Source organism: Anser anser (genome assembly GCF_964211835.1).
Source record: "Anser anser genome assembly, chromosome: 10".
NCBI lineage: Eukaryota > Metazoa > Chordata > Aves > Anseriformes > Anatidae > Anser > Anser anser.
The window spans coordinates 6075756-6095219 of NC_139730.1; the positions used below are offsets into that span (position 1 = coordinate 6075756).

Genomic DNA, 19464 nt, shown 5'->3' on the forward strand with positions numbered 1-19464 from the left:
TACAAAAAAAAGAGAGATAAATAAGAAGAGAATGAAGAAAAGAGACACGGCAATACTTAATGCCAAGACGCCTTGCTCTCTGCAGTTTAACAACCTCTTTTGGCAGCTCCAACTCCCGACTGGTGTCGGTGCCTGAATCCTGAGCACTCACGTTCAGCGCCTGCATCGTGCACATCTGTATCTATACAGGCGACAGCTTCTGTCTATAATAGCCACCTGTGAGACCAGGGGAGAGGCATTAAAAATTAAAGAACTGCAGAGTAGATTGGAAGCCAATCTTGGGTTTATAGACAGGGAAGTGTTTGACAGGTGGTCTCTGTGAAAGAAGTGGCCTTAGAGACACATTTCTCTTGATTTTATTTTTTAATTAACTTTTATTCTCAATATTATCATGTACTTTTTCCCCCCTTTACTTTACTCCTTGCTTCCAGCCTGGAACTCTGTTTAGCACACCGCTCTCACCACAGTGCTGTTATAAGTACATTTGGTATTATAGTCCAGAAGGTAGACTTTGTAGAGCCTTCCTTCCATCTCTACCCTGATGCCAACCATCAACCCAACAAGTTTTTCCACAGAGGTGGGTTATCCTGTACCCCAGTGACACGTCCAGCAAAGCCCACATTCATGGGGGCTGCTCAGTGGTGAGCAGCAGCCCAGGCCCTGGGTCAAGCATTGCCTGCTAAGCTCTTCCACATGTGCCATTCGGGCCCCTTCTGTTTGGGTTTCACGTACCGGTTTTACACCCCTCGCCTCACATAAAAACAGATGGCCTTGGAGGGACGAGGAGGGCCATCTCCATCACTGTCTAAAACCTAAGCTTCACCTCCTGCCATAAAAACGCTTCCTCACCTTCCCTCCTGCTCACCCCTCGCATTCCCACTTTCAAGTTAATCGGAATAACACATCTGCAGCCAAACAACAGAAACCCCTGCATCCCCTCCAGGCCCCCCTGCCCACTTCCCGCCCCCCGGCTCTGCTTCATTGACTCCTCCAAACCCACCGCGCTTGGACGGAGCACTTAACCTTCTGCAGAATATCTTTATGCTCCATTTTCCTTTCCATTAGGAAGGAGATGAAAGCAAGAAGGGGATGCTTTTGTACAGCTGCTGCCAGCAGATGTGCTCTCCCAAGATTATATGTGTTTTAAGCGTAGACTTGTACACTTCTGTGTGTGAGGGGTTTTGGTGCAGGAGGGACATATGGATGAAGCTTAAGTGATGCTGTGTTTAAGCCTGATGCAATGGTTTATATCCAAATTGGAGCAATTCGTTCTTGAGCTATCCTCTAGCTTCCAAATGAAGACAGTGCTAACCAAACCTGCTGCACCTGTAGTATTCTGAGTGCCATTTTCCAATTTCTTTATAGGCATAACAGGTAAAATTCAGCCTGAGACTACCAGGTCTTTTTCACCTGAGGAAAAGATCCATGATTGACTTAAGCTTTTTCATGGTACTCACTGCTTTTCTCACAGTTTGAAATTTATTTCTTTATTTTCCTAAGAAAAATCCCTTTGTAGTAACAGTGGGAAAAATATATGTACATTTATTTAAATCCACTTTCTAAATGCATAATAATAAATGCATAAATAATAATAAGAGCAAAAACAAAAACTAGAAGTATCTATGTGAAGAGTAGAAGTTCTTGCCCAGGTGACTGATGAGTACCAGGAATTTGTCTGTCTGTGTATATTCCTTCAAGACCACACTGTGTCCCACTGACAGTCATTGCCAAAGCAAATCATGGGAATCTCCAAGTGCACAAAAAATGACTCTAATAAAAGCTTTCTGCATTGTGTCCTCCCAGGAAGCTTTTCACCCACCAGAGATACAGACACATCTGGGGTAGGCAGCAGCTAAGCATAATAGAGAGGGAAATGAAGACTTTTCTGCAGCTGAGCAGCCGGATGTATTTTAGGTAGAAAGATCCTGTTTGGAAGCCATTCAGTCCCGTGACTACTCTTGCTTATATGCTGTGCTTTAAAGTGTGCCTGGTCATGACCTCTGTTTTCCATCTCAGGTCAGAGGAAGGTAAGTGGTGCTGGGATGGGACAGGACAGGCAGGGAGGATGCTGTCGGGGTGGCCAAGGGGTGAGTGCGGGACCTGAGTGCCCCGAGTTCAGCACCTGGCTCTGTGCTGACTTCTTGCATGACTCAAGGCGAGTCACTTAATCTCATTTTCCCATCTGTGAGCTCGCAGCGTCACTGCGAGCACAAATACTGAAGGGGCAAGGGAGGTGCTCAGCCATGACAGTGCACGGCGAGGAGGAACACACCAGGGCTATAGCAGCTGGAGACACCATCAGCTGATAGGATAAAGAGAAACAAGAGCTCCAGTCCCAAAAACTGAACCCCAATCAGCTCAGGATGATGTTAATGGAGCTGTAGCATATCAAGGCAATCACTCGTCCTTCCTTAGTGCCATCAGGACCACATCAAAGCTGCCTGCATCTTTCTTCCTCTCCCTTCCCTTACTGCACCAGGGGCTCAGAGACACTGGCTCTGGCTCACCAGTCTCATTATATTAGCTTGATAAACCACCCATTTACCTATAATTCAACAGACTGTAAAAACCCTCGCGGCTACTGCATAATAACGAAAATAAATAATAATACGCCTTAACAAGCATCAGTCGAAATAGCCAGGATCTGATGGACCTGGCGATAAACAGCAGATTTGCTTTCCCGGGAACGTAGACAAACTAATCAGATTTAGTTGGCAGCTACAAAAACACGACCGATAGGAGGCTCAGCCCCGACTCGCGCAATCCCCCAGCCCTGCTCATGCAGGGAGGGGGGCACAAAGAGAAAGGGCATCCAAACGAGATTGTGTGTACGCGTCCCTGTGCTGGATGCGATGCCCTGGCAGGCTGACAGCGGGCTGGCAGCTTTCCATCCCTTGGAAGGGGGCTCCTGGTCTGCACAGCCCAGACAGCAGTTTAACCCGGGGGTCAGAGGGCAGTCAGGCGTTATCTACCGGCTGGGCGCATTTCCTCTGCATCTGTGGCTCTGATATTCCCGAAAAGACATTGACAGGAGGGCGAGAGCTAATGGGAGCTCCTCCAGTATTTAGAAATGTAAAGGCCCGCATTCATTTTTAATGATGTTGGGAACTCGCTTTAAAAAAAAATAAAATAACAACAACAGAAACAAAAGAGGTCAATGGCAATTTACATAGTGTGAGAGAAAGAAAAAGACTTTTAGCCTTCCCTACCTGATTTTTGGGGACTTGAAGCTGCTGGACAAGGAGAGGATTGCTGTGTGCTTTAACTACAATGCAGTCTTCAGTATAACATTCTGACAACGGGTTGGCTTGTACAGTCATGCCTTGGATATACCATATTACATTTTTATTGTACAGGACTAAAATAATTCCTACCTTCAGGTAAAAGCCATCATTAACTCTTTCCCTATTGCTCAGCACAGATGGTGCTTGACAGACCCTTACCAGCTTGCATGAGGCATAGGGCTGGCTTTTGAGCTAAGTGCTTATTTGGTGCATCCCTGAGATGCTTTAAAGCCACTTCTGGTTTCCAGCTGTCTTGGAGGTGCCAGTGCTGACCAAACTGGAGCAGCTCTAAATCCGATTGCACTGACATTGACTGCAAAACCAACGGGGGCTGCTGCAACACCCCATGGTCAAGCAGGCAGATGGGGGCCCTGATTACCTCCCATCTGCCAGAAACCAGGGAGGAGAGAGCAGAAATGCCACAATGGGGCTCATTTGCTACAAGCAACTCTCTGCTGGTGGGTGAAGCCCTCAGGTGATCATCCTCCTCACCTGCATAGCTGCTCTGCATCAGTAAGGGCTACCGAGCTGCTATCACTGCTGCAGAGGGCCAAGGTCTGCCATAAGACAGAAGTACAGCCAGGTGCAATTACCCTTGTAGGGTTGAACTCCTTTTATCGATTATGCTACAGCATTAATTCTGGGGTAATGCAGCCATGGATGGAGCCAGGATGACTGTCTCCAGCATAAGGCACTCCAACGTTTTTAGGTACTCTGAAATTTTTTTTTGTTTGTTTTTCTACATTTTGTTTAAAATAATGAAATCTGAGCATTCAGAATCCAAACACTCACCAATTAGGCACTATTAACAGGCCAAAGAGGTTTTCACATGTGCTAAGCTAATACAGACCTCACTAAAAATAGTAACTAGAGGACACCTCCTAAAGACTTTTTGCCAGTTCTTATGAGTCACCTTCGTATTTACTGATTCCTTCCCACCCATATCACAAAACCATCCCTACGATTAACATCTTCACTAGCATCCTCTGTGGAAGGGTAGCCAATACCAACATAACCTCTGCATTTTAAAGGTGACAGAGATTGATGAAGTCATTTTCCCATGCCCCATGTCATTTCCCTCCCCAGCTACAAGGCTGGTCCTTAGGAGAATATCCTTGTGGGTATTTGTCTAGACTACCCTCTAATTGACTCGAACGACAGGACTTCCGACGTTTCTCCAGGGAGATCATCCCACAGCCTGACAGACCTTGCTGCCAGGAAACATTTCCTGACGTTCCCCCTACACTGTCCTTGCCCACTGTCATCCCAAAGCTACACTCAGATAATATCTTCTACCAAGAGAGATGTATATCCCAGGCTTACCACCGATGACTTTACACAGAGACAACGCTTTCACCAGTCCTGTTAACTTCCATCTGACAAGTGGTCAATTTTTCTTCTTTCAAAACCCTAGATGAATGTAATTATTTTCATTTACTCCCCTGCCTGCACTTTAACTCTATTAGTTTACGGAGCTTACTCGTAAGCTTACAGCTTATGGAAAACCATTAAAACCAATGAGTCATGTATTTTTTAATTTATTAAAGGGACAAAAAATACTTATGTTTTATCTTTAATACAATCAAAATTCAGCATCTAGAAAAATGGCTTTGCCAAATTTTTTTTTCAAAAAAAATCATTTTAGAATCATTTACTGTCAGGGTAATCTCATAGTGAACAACAAGTTAATAAGGTAGCAATAGATATATTAATAATGAGTAAATCAATTGTTATGGGCTGTTCAATAGTGTATTATTAGTCAGGTTTATTCATCTACGCCCCTAGAATTGATGTGCTTTTAATAATCTATAACATGTTATTCATGACTTGAGTATTCTACTCTATTAATAATTTACTAATGCTTTATAAACTATTTATAATTGTGTTCTTCATATAAAAAATATGATCTTTGATCTAAAAGTGAATGATAACTTGGGACAGTCCCTACTGGACTAAACTGATGATGCAGAGGAAACCACAATGGAGCTACTGAAGCACCATCTGTGCAATCCACAGTCCCCAGCATTTGCTTCGACTGATTTTGCGGCTCTTCAGAAACCTGATAGGCAACATGAATCGATTTTTAATTTTGCACAACTCAGTAGCAAAAGGTTCTTAGAGGACAACCAACGCTCCCATTCAGTGTTTGAAAATCCTTTTTTCATCTCTATGTTTGAGAACACATTAGGAACACAGGCTAAGAGGGAATCACCTAGCATATTGTTATAGAATTATTATGACAGAATTGTGACTTCTCTTCATCTTACCAGTCCCATCCAGGCACAGAGACATCCCTGCTTTGAGTACAAGTCACGATGAAAATGACCGGAGAGATGCCAAGAAAAGGAGTAATATTTCATTAACAGTGTAGGGTCCTCTGGCTTCATCGAACTGAAATTGCCACAGCTGTACTCTTCCCAAGATCCACCAAACCCTGGAAAAGGGAAAGTTATAGTTCTGAAAAATTTAATCCATTAAGTGCCACAGAGGAAAAAAAGAATCTAGCATTTATTTATATTTTTTTTTTTTTTTACCTGAAGAGTGGCTGAAATACATTAGTAGAGGAGTTTTTACTAAAAACAAAAATAACGATATCGGTGTTGAAAGGTAAAAACCTGTAGGAGTATTTCATCTAGTTCTGGTACCTGTATTTAAGAACAAAGTTACTGTTACAAGTATAAAGAAGGGTACCAATACATTACAGGAATGCAATGGCTCACTTATGAAGACATTAAGGGAGTTTGTCTTGTTTCACCAGCTAAAGATTAAAAGAGGTTACTATGACTCTTCTTAAATGTATTCAGGGTTCAGGAGGGTGGGGCCAGGGTAAGAGTGAAGAAAGAAATTTTTTACGTTAAGAGACATTCTGGGTTCAGTTTTGGCCTTTCACTGAAGTATTGCTATCGGCCATTGCTAGGAACAGGATGTAGAAAGATGCACTGACATATTTACAGATCCACACATCCCAAGTTTAGATGGAGGCTGGAACTGAAGGATGAACTCTTGGGAGCCGAATAAAGTTTGTTGAATATACCTAGATAACATAAACATGCTTTATTTCTTTAGATAACTCAATAGTACAATATATGAGTGATGGGGCAAAATAGAAAATGGAAAGAAAATTCTTCTGGGTATTTGTACTACCTAGATTTGATTTTGAACTCAATCCCCATATGCTTGCGAGATGGTCTGTCTTAGTTTGTGTCTGAATGACCTTTGAAGGCTTGAATATCCTGGACCTTTCTGAATCAAGTTTGGGGCTACAATTCTCCCTCTCTGGAGGAAAAATAACTTCAGAAAAAGCTGGAACAGAAGAAGGATTTGTTATGGCTTATAGATTGGGTGATTTATCCAGTTCGGAAACTGTGTGATAAAAACCACTACCTCCTCTTCCCCCAGAATAAAGCTGAATGGTGTAGAAAATTAGCCAACTTTTTTTCAATAAAGTTTTTTTCTTAATTACTATTATTGCCAGCTCAGCCCCATCATTCAACTACGCTTAGGAGATTAACTTTATTTTTCCTTGCAAAGTACTTTCTAACAATACTTATTAAATTTGCTGGAGGAGTGGCCCAAGTAACTGGAGTGTTCTCCTGTTCTGTCCTCCCACGCACAACTCAATCTTCCTCCACGCTTGCTCAGGAACAGCATCCTCCTCTTTCATGCATCTGTGCTATAAGCAGAAAGAGGATTTGACTTAAAGGGACACCGACAACTGGTTTTAAATCTCTAGTTAATTTGTTGTGAAAGTCATTTTTTAACATAATTTGGGGGTTTCTTTCAAGTGATGAGAGAGCAAGGAATCTGTTAAATGAAGGAGAATTAATTATTCCCAGCCATTACTGAAAATACAAACACAACCAGGTTGTGATAGAGCAAATGAAATTGATTTTAAACAAAAGTGAACCTGACCGCTCGCGTTTCATCGTCCCCTTTGTGGCGCTGACGGCAACCCTTCTCCGAGGCAGGCTGCCTTCTCCAGGCTTCACTTCTTGTTCGACAGAATTAAGTATTAATCTGGCCACTCTTAGAGAGCTGCAAGATAACCCTATTTGCTCAGACCGTCTCAACTGATTAAGTCTTGTTTCCCAACTGATTGGGAAGATGTATGAGGGTGACAAGCATTTGTCTTACGGAGATCTTCGTGTCTGAAGTCAGTAAATTCTCAGTTCTCTCTTACCCACCCGTTTCTCCCTGTAAGTCGACACAAACTCAAACACCAAATCTGCAATTTAGGAGCTGAAGAGGAGGTTCCAGTCTTCCTCTTCCAAAAATCCTTTCTGGTTCCTTTTTCTTAATCTGTTTCTTGACATCATTCCTTTCCTGCTAAAAGGTGTTAGGATGCAAGCTCTGATGTGTATTGTTTTGTTTTGTTTTTTAATGAAATACATACTGTTAGATAAGTTTGCATTAAAAAAATAAAATAAAATAAACAACAACAAAGCAGTAAAGACAGGGTAGGGGGTTACTAAATGCTGATGAGAACTGAGATATATTAACCAGCTATAAACGTGCTGTTCTACTCTCTGGCTTTGAAATCCCAGCTAAAAGGCTTCAAACCCTTTCTCTCATGGCCTATAATGTACACAGAGCAGAGCAGAGGAACGCAATTAACTCTTCCCTGTCTCTACAGCTGTATTAAAAAGGATTTCCCGAGATGGATTTAGAGTTACATTATTAACAGCAAAAAAAGATGATGAACAGAAACTTCTCCTGGTGTGTTTCCAGCTCCAGAGTGTCTTCAGATCACACCAAGACAACATCCTTGCTCTTGGAGATCAGCTGAGGACCATGGCCAATGCTGCAAGGTGATGAGCTGGGAAGCAGAGGGGCACAAACCAGCAGTGGAGTAGGACGCACAGGGTACAAACCCCTGGCTTGATGGCTATAGCAGCACATTAACCATCTCTCCCCAGCTTCCTCCTGCCTAAAAACATTTGGGAGAAAAGACAGAGTGGTCAAGAAAGATTATCCACAGCCACTGAAATAGCAGTGGAGCAATTTAGAAGAACTCTGGGGATGGTCTAATTAGGCCATCGCACATTAGCTCATGGCACACTGCTGGCATAACACCAAATTTGATGGCCATTGCATCAAAACATCTTAAAGCCATCTTGGAGCCTATCCTCCGGGCAGCATCAAGACCAGGCTTACCCCACAGACAGAAAGGGCAGCAAGGCTGCCCACGTACGACACTACTCACAAGCAGAAACAATCAGCTTTGATGGACTATTTCACAAAAAGGTTTCCATCAGGCGCCAGCAGCTTTTTAAATATTAACCAGCGAGATCTGCTGGCTGACACTCTGGGATTACTGTCTCTGACACTGGTGATCCCAGCGTGTCAGCATAATTTAGCAGCCAAATCCTGGCTCCCAGCGAGTGGCTTGCAGATGTGGATTTTAATTAAAAATATTTAATTTTCAGCTCCAAGTTCCATTTGTTCTACCTGGCAGTACAGTCGCTGGTGCTCATCATGCAAACCACCGCAATGCTGCTCCAAGGAAACCTCAAACAGTTTCCTCTGCCTGTGGCAGCTCCACCAAACGGCCCCACGGAGCCCCGTTCTGCGTTCAGCCACAACAACTGAAACAGAGTTAAAAGTAAATCATCTGTGACTCAGAACCTACCTGATACCAGAGCAATTCACTCGGAGATTGGCAAAATGGAAAGTGCACCTTTCTAGCTCCGCCAAGATGCATCCCTTGAGAGTCTGTTTATCGTTTTTCACCCACAGGAGACTGACGACTCTAGGCGTTGCTCAAGTCTGGGGGAAAAAAAAAGCCAAGTTTAAATTGGCACCTCAGGGTTGTAAGCATGCACTGTTTGAAAGCTAGCTCCCGAGCCCAGCTGGTACTGCACTCCTTTTGCTTGGGATGAGAAGTTGTACTCCCAGAGCTCCTGCAGTCTCACGGGCTGGGATTTCACGTGGTCCAGTGGGACCTTACACAGCTCTTTCAGTGTGTTGTTTTCCTTCCTAAAAAGAGAAGGCAGCTCTTTAATGAAAACTTGCCATTTCACTTCTTACTCACTACCGTTTAAATTACCCTTTTTCAGTATTTATATCATGAGTAGCTTTATATAAGAATTTTTCACTAATAGGTTTCTACATTTGCAGACATCTACTTAGTGAATCCCTAATTAAGCATAGTTGGAAATGCGTTTAGTGCAGGTCCTGCTCATAAACAAGGTTCTGCCTTTGTTTTCTGATTGCACGCTGCAAGCAGCATACAGAGCTTTTGTCCATGTACAGACACTTCTTTTGAATATGGCAGAGAATGTGAGTATTTTGGAAGTTGTGTATTTAGGTTGATAAATATCTGAAGATATTTTGATATCATCATTTAGGGCCAACATTTTTAGGGAGTAAGTGGGAAGAACATTTTCCTTATGTAAGAGAAGGGAACAGACATGAAGAAAAGAAGCCAGGAACAAACAGAATTCACTATACTAATAACCAGACCATTCAATATTCAGATGTTGATAATTATTATGAATAGCTTCACATTTTAATTATGGAAAATACTTCAAAATGTCACTTTTTTTTTTTTTAAATCCCATTTTATTTCCATAAAGGACATTCATAACTCTTCACTGCTTTTGAGAAGAGAAGTAGTCCTAGATCCTCTACCAAACTTCTGTTAAAGGGCATGCACAATTCAGTGCCAGTGAGAACCTATCCACATAGAAAGACTTTGTAAACTATTTGGGGGAAGGACAGTACATGGTTGTATAGTACCTGATGCAATGGAGGCACGACATATGACCCTTATCACAAATGGAAAAATAAACATCAACAAGACAGATTGAAGAACACATCAGAAACAGTAAAAATAACATTAAAAATAATCATTGCTAACATTTAGCCTGGAGTCCTTTTTGCTTTGTTGTTTTATATTGACAATCCCACCTAGAAATGGGTCTCAGACTTTTTGACTTGTCGACAACCCATTTTGCTCTGCAGACCCCAGTGTATCCACTGTCACCCATGGGAGGGCCCCAGGCCCTCTGCTACACCGCGTCTTTGGGGACGGATCAAATGGCTCCCAGACGAGAACAGAACCAGACATTTTCCAACCAAATACATCTCAGGTCACTGAGCAATGCTCTGGTGGCTCTGCCTCTCCTGCAAATGCCCAATCTGAGGCATTTCAATAAGTAGCTTTGCCTGAGGAACCTTCCTCCTCCAGGGTTTCCGTGCTGCTGGCAGGAGGAGATGCATGCCCCTGCCTCAGACAGCACCACACGTGGTCCAGCGAACTGACTGAAGTCACCAACATGGGCTGGATGTGTTGGTGATGTCCCTAACTTCAAATTGGGGTGCTGGAGATATGCACATAGGTTGTACTCCACCAGTACTGCTAGTGAGGAAGGTAGTGATGGCAGAGGCCTAGCTGGCTGCTAGGGAAAGGAGGGTTAGAAACCCCTCTAATTGCCATGGCTCCATGTGCACTGTTGATGAGTGCTACCCACTGTTGCAGAACAGGAGCACAAGAGGACTCTGAACGAAGGAGTTTCAAGCTGGACTTTAGGATTAATTGAGTCAGCAGCTGCCTGTTGCTGCTCTGAAGTCCCAGTGATCAGAGCCCCCGTGACAAATGCTGTAAAACCTAAACAAATCCTAGTCCTTGACCATAGCATCTAACAGCCTTGGGACATTGGATTATTAATTCAGATGAGGATTTATTTCAAGTCACTGCTTTACAAGGCAGTCGGGTACTGCCACAGGTGACTGCCACAGCAAGGACATTTGGGGAATGTCTCAAGATCACCTGGTGCGTGCTGGCATAGGGTCCAGAGCACAGCTGCTTCATCACGCCCTGCCTTGCTCTCACATTGAAGGATAGGGAAATCTCACATAGTTGTTCACACTCTGTGAAAATAAGCTGTATTAGCTGTACAGGGGGACAAATCTCTTCTGCAACTAGATCAACATGAACACATGTTGAGGGGCTCGTAGATCTCCTCAGGAAAGAACAGCTAGGTTTTACAGGGCTCTAAACCCTCACCTCCAGCCATCTCACCCGACATACTGGACAGTAGAAATTATGCCATGCTCATGGTCTACACTACAGGATCCCAAACGGAAGCTCTAAGAACCACTGATGAGTTTTCTTTAATTATGTCCTGGAGAATCCACTAACAGCGGCTGATGGAATTGGCTAGAGCATTGCATTTCCCCTTCATAGCCCCACCACAGCTATTGATTTCTGCATCTCTTCTTCCTCTCTGCCCATGACATGAGTAGCAGACAACCTACCCTGCAAGCCCAGAGAAAGGTCAGCTCGAAATCCTTGTCCAAAGCCAGGCAGTTTCTTCTTCCCAGTCAGAAATGGCACAACTTTAATATGGTAATGATGTTCCACATTAACTTGTTCTCCAAACAAGGACCAGTTTGTTGTCAGACAGAAGTGGAAAAGGGTCAACCTTTTCTGCCCCTTCTACTTAAAACAATTCCTCCTTTCAGGGGGGAACGGCTTGAAAGCTCCAGTTATCTAAGTCTGTTTTCCACAAAGAGTGACACCTCCAAAACCAGACTCCTCCTCTCCCTTTTTTTAGGCTATGAACAAGTCCTTGGTGTTTAGGCCAGGCCACTTCTCCAATGCAGCTTCTGTCATTAGGAGAGAAAAAAAAGAAAAGGGGAAAAAAGAAGAAGAAGGAAAAAAAAAACACTGCTTTTTGGGAAAGTTCCACAAATATTTTATGCCCCCTTTCTTTTTTTCTTGCTTTCCCCCCCTCTTCTTACATTTGCACAAGCAAAACAACAAGAGGGTCCTCTGATGAATGTGGCGGATCGCCATGGTTACGGTTCAGAGATGCAGCAAAAAGCAATTATGGTGGGACATAGTGGAGGGAAAAAAAAAAAGAGAAATGCACCTCTTTGTCAGAATTTCTGAACAGCTGTAATAACACTTCTGCACCCCAACCAGCGCAAAGTAACTGAAATATTGTGGCATGTTAAATGCCAACGCATTAAATACTGGGATTTCAATGTCACATTATTTAAAAAGACAGGAAGCATTAATTTCCAGCTGCACTTTCAGCTTGTTAAGTCATCTAGGGGGAATAGGGAAAAAGGAGCAAGTCCATGGCACAGGGGCTCACATTTTGAGGTGTGAAATAAAACACTGTTCAGCGAGGCAGTGGAATGCACTTGTAACAGATTTAATCTGACAGCTGCTGCGGTTTCCTATTTAAGGTTTTGTGTGATTTATTTTTCCCCTTGGTGTTGGAGCTCCTGAAAGAGATGGCGATGCTCTCCTGACCTTTCCCAGTCTGAGGATCTCAAAGCACTTTACCCCCGTGCGTTCATTCTCACAGCCTCCGATGGGTGAGGTAGGTGGGTTGTCACTGTTCTCACGCAGTAGGTGAGACTTGCTCAGGTCTGATCTTCCTAACCCAAGGGTCACAGACGGGATGTCTTTGACCTTGGTTTAGGCCTCTGCAAGGACTGAGAGAAGCAGGAAATTCTCATTTTACAAGTTGTTATTCTAAGATCATATTTAAAATAAAAGCTGCATGTTGCAGTCTGGGATTGTGAAGTGCGTGTGTGCCCATAACACATTTATTCCTCTGTGGCTAGCAAAAAAAAAAAAAAAAAAAAAGAAAAGATTTGGTTCTACTCTTTCTTATTTGTATTTACTCTTGAGGATTTCTACAGATCTATTTTTAGTGACAAGAGCAGCATAAAGCATTTCCCTTCCTTCCCATACCTGTTGCATATTGCAGCCCCCAGCTGTGTTCTTGTCTTCCAGGCTATGAATCAAAGCAGGAATGAGACCTTGCTGAATTTTAACCCAGGGAAAGAGGTGGGAGGTGAGAAATGATTGAAATGGATCTCTGATCCTGTTCACCAAGCAGTTCTGCAAAACGTAGTGCCAAAGGCAGCAGAAACCCTGAAAGGTACAACTGGAGATGTCCATGGCACACCTCAATTGCAACAAAAAAGAAAGATGGGCAGAGCAACGCAAAGATGAGGAGACAAAACAGCCCAAATGGGATAAAGATTACCCACTTCAGAGATTCTTTACCTCTTTTCTGAGTCCTCCCTTCCAGTTATGTTCCCCGTCTCTTCACAGAGGAGACCATTCAAGATCACGCGCCCCAGCTCCAACCTGCCTCCATCTGGTCACGAGAGTAAGCTCATCCATCCATCTGTTCATCACTGACTCACTTGGTAGACCAAGGGAAGGACTAGGTTCCCCAGTCGCAGCAGTGGGCCACCGTTTCTCTCTTCTTTTATCTTCTATATCTTCTATTATGCCCAGCAAAAACAAAGCTCCAGAGTCCTTCCTCAAGCAAAAGAAATCTGAGAAAACCTGTATATGAAAAGATGATGCTAATTTTGAAGGAAAAATAAATTATTGCCAAGTTCTTGTGGTTATATATAACAAGACTTTTTTTTTTTTTTTTTTTTTTAGCACTGGTTTCTAAAAGCAAGAAACAGTACAAACATCTCAGCAAGAGAACAGTGGAGAAATCATGAAAAACAGAAAGAAGGGACTGCTGCAAGTTCAGCAGTGAGAAGAAGCCTAAAAAAAAGCCTCGGAGAGCTTTAAATTTTTTTGCTTTCTTAAAGCAATCCATGATTTAGACAAGCCTGTTGTGACTTCTGAGTACAGGAGACACACCATTTTAGATGAGGTACCTGAGAAAGACAGAATAGTGGGGTTTCAGAACAAATTGTCATAGTAACAAAGCTCTGTGTACTAGAACTGTGATCTAACATTGCAGGTTGTACCTTTATTGACAGAAACAGCAGAAGTCTCAAGATCTAAACCAATCCCCTCTGAAATGAAGTCTTGTCTAAATCCAACAGATGGATGCGCAGGGAAGTTGTGGTGTTACAGAGTAGTCCTCTACCAGCACACCTTCAAGATTTGTACTCTATCAGCATTGGAAAAGTAAATTAGAAAATAAACAATAAAATTTACCTGCACATTTACATTGTTATAGAAAAGATGAAAAGTCAGCCCCTCAGTTTCCCCCTATGCAGCACGATGATGTTGGGTTAAAACACTTGGAAAAGTTTTCCTTTATAGCTACATATCAAAAATTGAAAGATCAGCAAAATGACATTTCCTAATGTTTTCTAATGCCATTAAATTCTTTCCTGAAGCAACAGATTCTGATAAACTCCTAGAGGAAATATCAGTACCCCACATCCCAGGGAGGTGGTACTATTTCCTTTAACCTTTCCCTTAATATTTTATACCTTTGGAGATTCGGTTTCCACACCATTTCTCCCCTTTCTTCTGAGTAGTTCCCAAACAAAGGTACCCAGCCTGATGATCAGTGGGGCAGGCTGGATGACTTTCTCTCCCAGAAAGAGGCTTCACTGAAAACATAGTACCTTGTCAGCAAACACCGGAGCCCAAGTCAGCTTCCAAGGTATCAAGCAGAAAGGGTGGCACAGTGGGTAGAAGAAACTCTGCTCCTCGGTGAGGCTCCAGCTGAGTGAAAGCAGAGGTTATTTGCAAAACAGGATAAATTATCAGAGAAAATGCTGAAGGTATAAGCTGTTTTAAAAGCTTTAAAATCCAGCCCTTCTCCTGATAGAGATGAGATACCAAAGACTCAAGACACCACAAGTGAGTAACTTAAAAAGCCATTGTTTTGAACATGGTTGTGCTTCAGCACAGCTCCTGAACCAGCCATGTTGGGCTCCAAGGTGAAAGTACAATTAAAAGCTGAATCAACTCCTAGCTGCAGCAGGGTCCCAGCCCTGCAAGGTGCTGAACGACCCCAAATCCCATGTAAATCAACAGGATCTGGAAGCGCTCAGAGCCATTTCTGATCAAATGCATGGCGTCCAAGTGTGTAACTCCCTAGAGAAGGGTCTGGAGATAGAAAGCAGATCAGAACAACCAAAAGTGCCACGAGCCTCTGCAGCCGCGGATACCATTGTCAAGGCATCCTTTGTGTGACAGGCACGCGGCATTTATATGAGGGAGAGATAAAAGAAGGAATTTAAAACAAAGGTTTCATTGCAGATTGCTGGTTTCTCACTGCTTTATTATTTGCTCTTTGCACATGTCAGATAAGTAGACTTACGAATAGCCTTAATTAGAAATGCAGATTACACAGGGCCAGAACACACTGGACACTGTTTCTCTCCAGCAGTCCTGCTGGGAATACACATGGCTGATTTGCTAAGAAACAAACTGAAAGTCAAAGTTAGCTTCATTTTTAGGCTATACAGAGCATGCAGTTGCTGTGTCCAGTTCATAAATCCAGCAGCTGTGAATAATTCCTCATTCTTAAAGAACTCCATGGAAGAAAAGAACTACTGCATTTCCAGCAGAAAGGCCTGCTAAGAGAGACATGCAGCCTCTGGTAGTTGTTTTATCTGCTGGAATAAGAAAGGCTCAGATACAATCAGTGATGAATTGCAACCAGAACATCAGTGTGCCTTCTCAGAGTGGACAACAGGCTTGAAAACATGAATGCCTTAACAAAGAGGCTGTAGAAATGGCGTATCTAAAAGCAAAGGTTGCTTGGAATGACTGGCTGTGGATGCTGACTTGGGGGTATTTCTCTATTTGTTAAATATTTATTAATTGTTGTACTCAAAGAAACATTTCCTTAAAGGCAAAAACAAATAGCAAGCAGCCAGTTTCAAATAAGCCATTAAACATTTCAAACTGAATGGAATCGTATATGTGCATCCAAAAAGACTGCAAAGGTAGTTGTGAAAATCAAGCCCTTTCTCAGAGGCTGATGGTTATACAGGAATCCTCCTCTCTGCTGGTAATATTTTAGGGGTCCATAAGCGGAAAGTAAAGATCAGCAATCTGCTCAGAAGTAGGACTTACAGCACTGGACTGAATGTCCACAACTCGATTCCCCAGGCACCGGCTACTTGGATAAACTCAGGACACCAGTTCTCATCTAGTTTGCACTTGGGTCTATATAATTTTGCAGTCACAAACCAGAGAACAACTCTTAAATTGTTAGGTATAGAGGACTAAATTTCAGACCTAAACCTAGCCAATCCCACTTTGTAAGCACTTCATTTTATGCAACATCTGTAAGCAGAACTGGCAAGTACAGAGAAGATAAGAAGGGCTTTAGCAAATTATTTTAGAAAAAGCAAAAGTACAAACTTTTCAAAGTAGAAAGGAGTGCTGCTCGGGAGAGCTCAGTGGGCCATAACTATCTTTATGCTCCAAAATATACCTCTTTCCATAAGGTTTTGAAGGAGATTTCTGGCTTTGAAACTTTCCTCATTTATTTACTCACTACATTTTTGTCCAGGAAATTCTGTCGAGAGGATGCATATGCTAGAAAGGGGCATGAAAAGGAAATGGAGCAGGACAAGAGAATGCAACGAGCACTAAATGCACAGACATGTTATTGAAATTCTGACCTTTCTGACAGCTCCTGGCTTCCCGTCGGCATTGTGTCAGGACCATGACTATCGCGTTTCAGGCTGCGCATTGCCTGCAGCAGACTATAGCAATTTCTTTACAATCACTGGATTTTTTTTTTTCCCATTGCATCATGATGACACCTTGGCAGTGATTTTTCAGGGAATTGCAGGCAGAGGATGAGAACTTAAATGGGGTGAACTGGGATCAGCTCAGTTCGGGTTAAATGGTACCAGGCTTATTTGCAACAGCTATGGTTAAGTCCAAAATCCACTAACTATTGAACTGTTCCTCTCTGCTAATGCAAAAATTAAAGAGTTAAACTTTGCTTCCCTTTAAGTCAATGATAAAACTCTCTTTGGCAGCAGTGGGAGTAAAATGCCATTAAACATTTCTAATAGGGCTTCTAAGAAAAGGTTTGGGTGGGAAGGATAATTGTTAAGTTTTTTTTTTGTGATAACTTCATTTCACTTATTATCAGAACTATTGCCTTGTTACAAAATATTTTCCCAAGTCTTATAATGAAACATAGCTGGAAATTTAAATAAAATGTACAAAATGTGATTAGAAGTTTAAACTGTTTGCCACTTTCTATTTTGGAAATGGAAAAAATCTTGGAGTTTCAGAGCAACGTTTACATTTCTATTTGTGGCACAGTACTTACTATCAGGTTATGAACTGATTTACTTCTCAGACATAACTGACTGGACATCTGCAAAGCTAACAGTAAAATAAAAAATAAAAAATAATAAATAATAATATAAAAAAATAAATAGAAGCATTGCTGACAAAACATTAAGCTATGTACCTGATATAAAGTTGGGTACTATAATTATAAAAACAGAAAAAATAGTCTGGTGGCATGTACTGGTATGTCACTGCTGTGTAACTAGGGGCTCTTTAAAAGAAACCACTTACTGAGTAGCAAGATAAGAGATTTCTTCATGATGTTTGTTCTCCATTAAATTTCACAAATTGTTAGACCCAGGTAGGAGTTTTAAATAATGTTTTATGGATATTTAAATTCAATTGTGTTGCTTCACTGGAGGCTTATTTGATATTTTTTTTTTGGTAGGTCTAATGTTACAGAGAATTAATTTTATGTGAAGTGAGGAAACTTATTGGAACAGACAATAAGTGAGCATAAGTGCACACGTAAGTGAACCTCAGCATCAGAAGCATGACTTCAAAAACATGCTCACCCAGCTCAAGAAACTGAAAATTTCCATAGGTATGAGTCCACTGGAGATGATGTGATGTGCAGGTGGGACCGGCTATGACCTTCTGCAGAAGGTCGACATCTCGGAGCCCAGTGCCACAACCTTCGTGCAGGCTGCTAGAGGTCTCTGTGTGGCATCATGCAGCATTTTCAAATGTTCAACACATTTTCCAAGCTTTATGAACTGAAAATGTAAAAGAGAAACTAAACTATATATCATTAGAACTAATTTCTATGGACCACGCAAGCAAATCTTCAGCATTCTGTCTCTCTTGACAGTAACACAACCTCTCCCCAAGCTGATGCTCAGTGATTCTAATGTCCTTCCATCTGTGAGCATCCAGTCCCCTCTCCTTTCATGGACCTGTTCATATCTCTGGGGTTTATCTCCGCTGCCATCCTCTGTTCCCAATGTGGCCTTGCAGATGAGCACCTAACTACCATGTGTGTTACTACTAATACCTAACTCCTGGGTGTTCACTAGTTCTTTAAAAGTCACATCATTTTAGACATCTTACTGTCTCTAACACTTTATTTTCTTCTATTCTGTGATTTTGGTGTTTCAATAGTTCAGGAGAAAACTCGCAGTAAATCTGAGGTTATAACTTAATGATCTCAGTAAATGTTTCTTTTGAGCAAAACAAACAAACATATTTTTCCCCAGGTCTCATCTGCAAAGCAGGAAAGAGTGAGTTTATAGTAATGAAGCATTTCTATTTTAGTGGTGTTTTTGACACTTTTCCAAAACTTCAACCCCTAATAAAAGGCACATGGCTATGGACTGCCAAAGGTATTAAAATTTTACTTCTAAAAGCTGGCATTAAACTTCAAAGCTGCTCAATCAGGCAAGCTTTCTCTATTTTTCAGTTTAATCTTTTAACTCTAGAATTAAGGAGCCAAACTTGCATAGATTTGGTCCCTAAATGTTAGGACCCCAACAGGTGCCCAGTTCTCTTTCCAGAAAGGTGGCCTCACTTGGGCGTTTGTTGAAGCATACATCCAAACTCGTAATTCAAATATCCATGGACTAGTGCTTTGCTGTAAACAATAGAGGCAAATGAACCTAAAAGGTTCATGTTCGTTTCCATTCCCCACCATCACTACCACCGCCCCCCCCCAGCCCCCCCCCCCCCAAAAAAAAAAAAGGCTCTGGTGTGGATAAGAAAATATCTTTCTAAGCCTTTTACACAAGGCCAGGTATGAATGTAATGAATGTACCATAGACTTTGGAGTACTAGGTGACAACCTAGGAGTGACAACCTGCCTTGGTAGGAAGTTTGAATATCTCCCACTTGCAAAATTAGGGCAGAAGAATGGTCTGGCAGCAGACTCTGCCTTCCCAAAGTTTTCTGTCCCCAGCTGTGCACCTTCACAGAGGTTTTCACCTGCTTGGAAAGGAGAGGTAAAGCAAGGACCTCGATGCTGTGGGGTCCAGCAAACTGGCGACCGTTTCAATGCAACCAACTGCAGTTTGGTGGCAGTGTGTGTAGGGTGGAACCATTGCAGCCCTCCCAAACCAGGTCACCTCTGCTCTCGAGTCCGAACCCTTTGATCCCCCGGCTCCGAAGGACACAAGCTCATTTCTCAGCAGT

General features: G+C 42.4%; 1 protein-coding gene across 1 annotated transcript in view; it reads right to left on the bottom strand.

Annotated features, from left to right (window-relative positions):
• The window catches only part of LOC310904656 (uncharacterized protein), a 42599-nt gene extending 24192 nt beyond the window's left edge, over nucleotides 1-18407 (bottom strand). The window contains exons 1-8 of the mRNA XM_083849718.1: nucleotides 17856-18407; nucleotides 14637-14736; nucleotides 14025-14170; nucleotides 13315-13602; nucleotides 11544-11894; nucleotides 8914-9050; nucleotides 5819-8211; nucleotides 5552-5718 (exon numbers count right to left, since the gene is read on the bottom strand). Of these exons, the coding sequence (XP_083705844.1) occupies nucleotides 5552-5718; nucleotides 5819-5840 (189 nt within the window). The 5' untranslated portion in view covers nucleotides 5841-8211; nucleotides 8914-9050; nucleotides 11544-11894; ... (2 more) ...; nucleotides 14637-14736; nucleotides 17856-18407. The remainder of the gene's footprint in view (nucleotides 1-5551; nucleotides 5719-5818; nucleotides 8212-8913; nucleotides 9051-11543; nucleotides 11895-13314; nucleotides 13603-14024; nucleotides 14171-14636; nucleotides 14737-17855) is intronic.
• Nucleotides 18408-19464: the final 1057 nt, after the last annotated feature.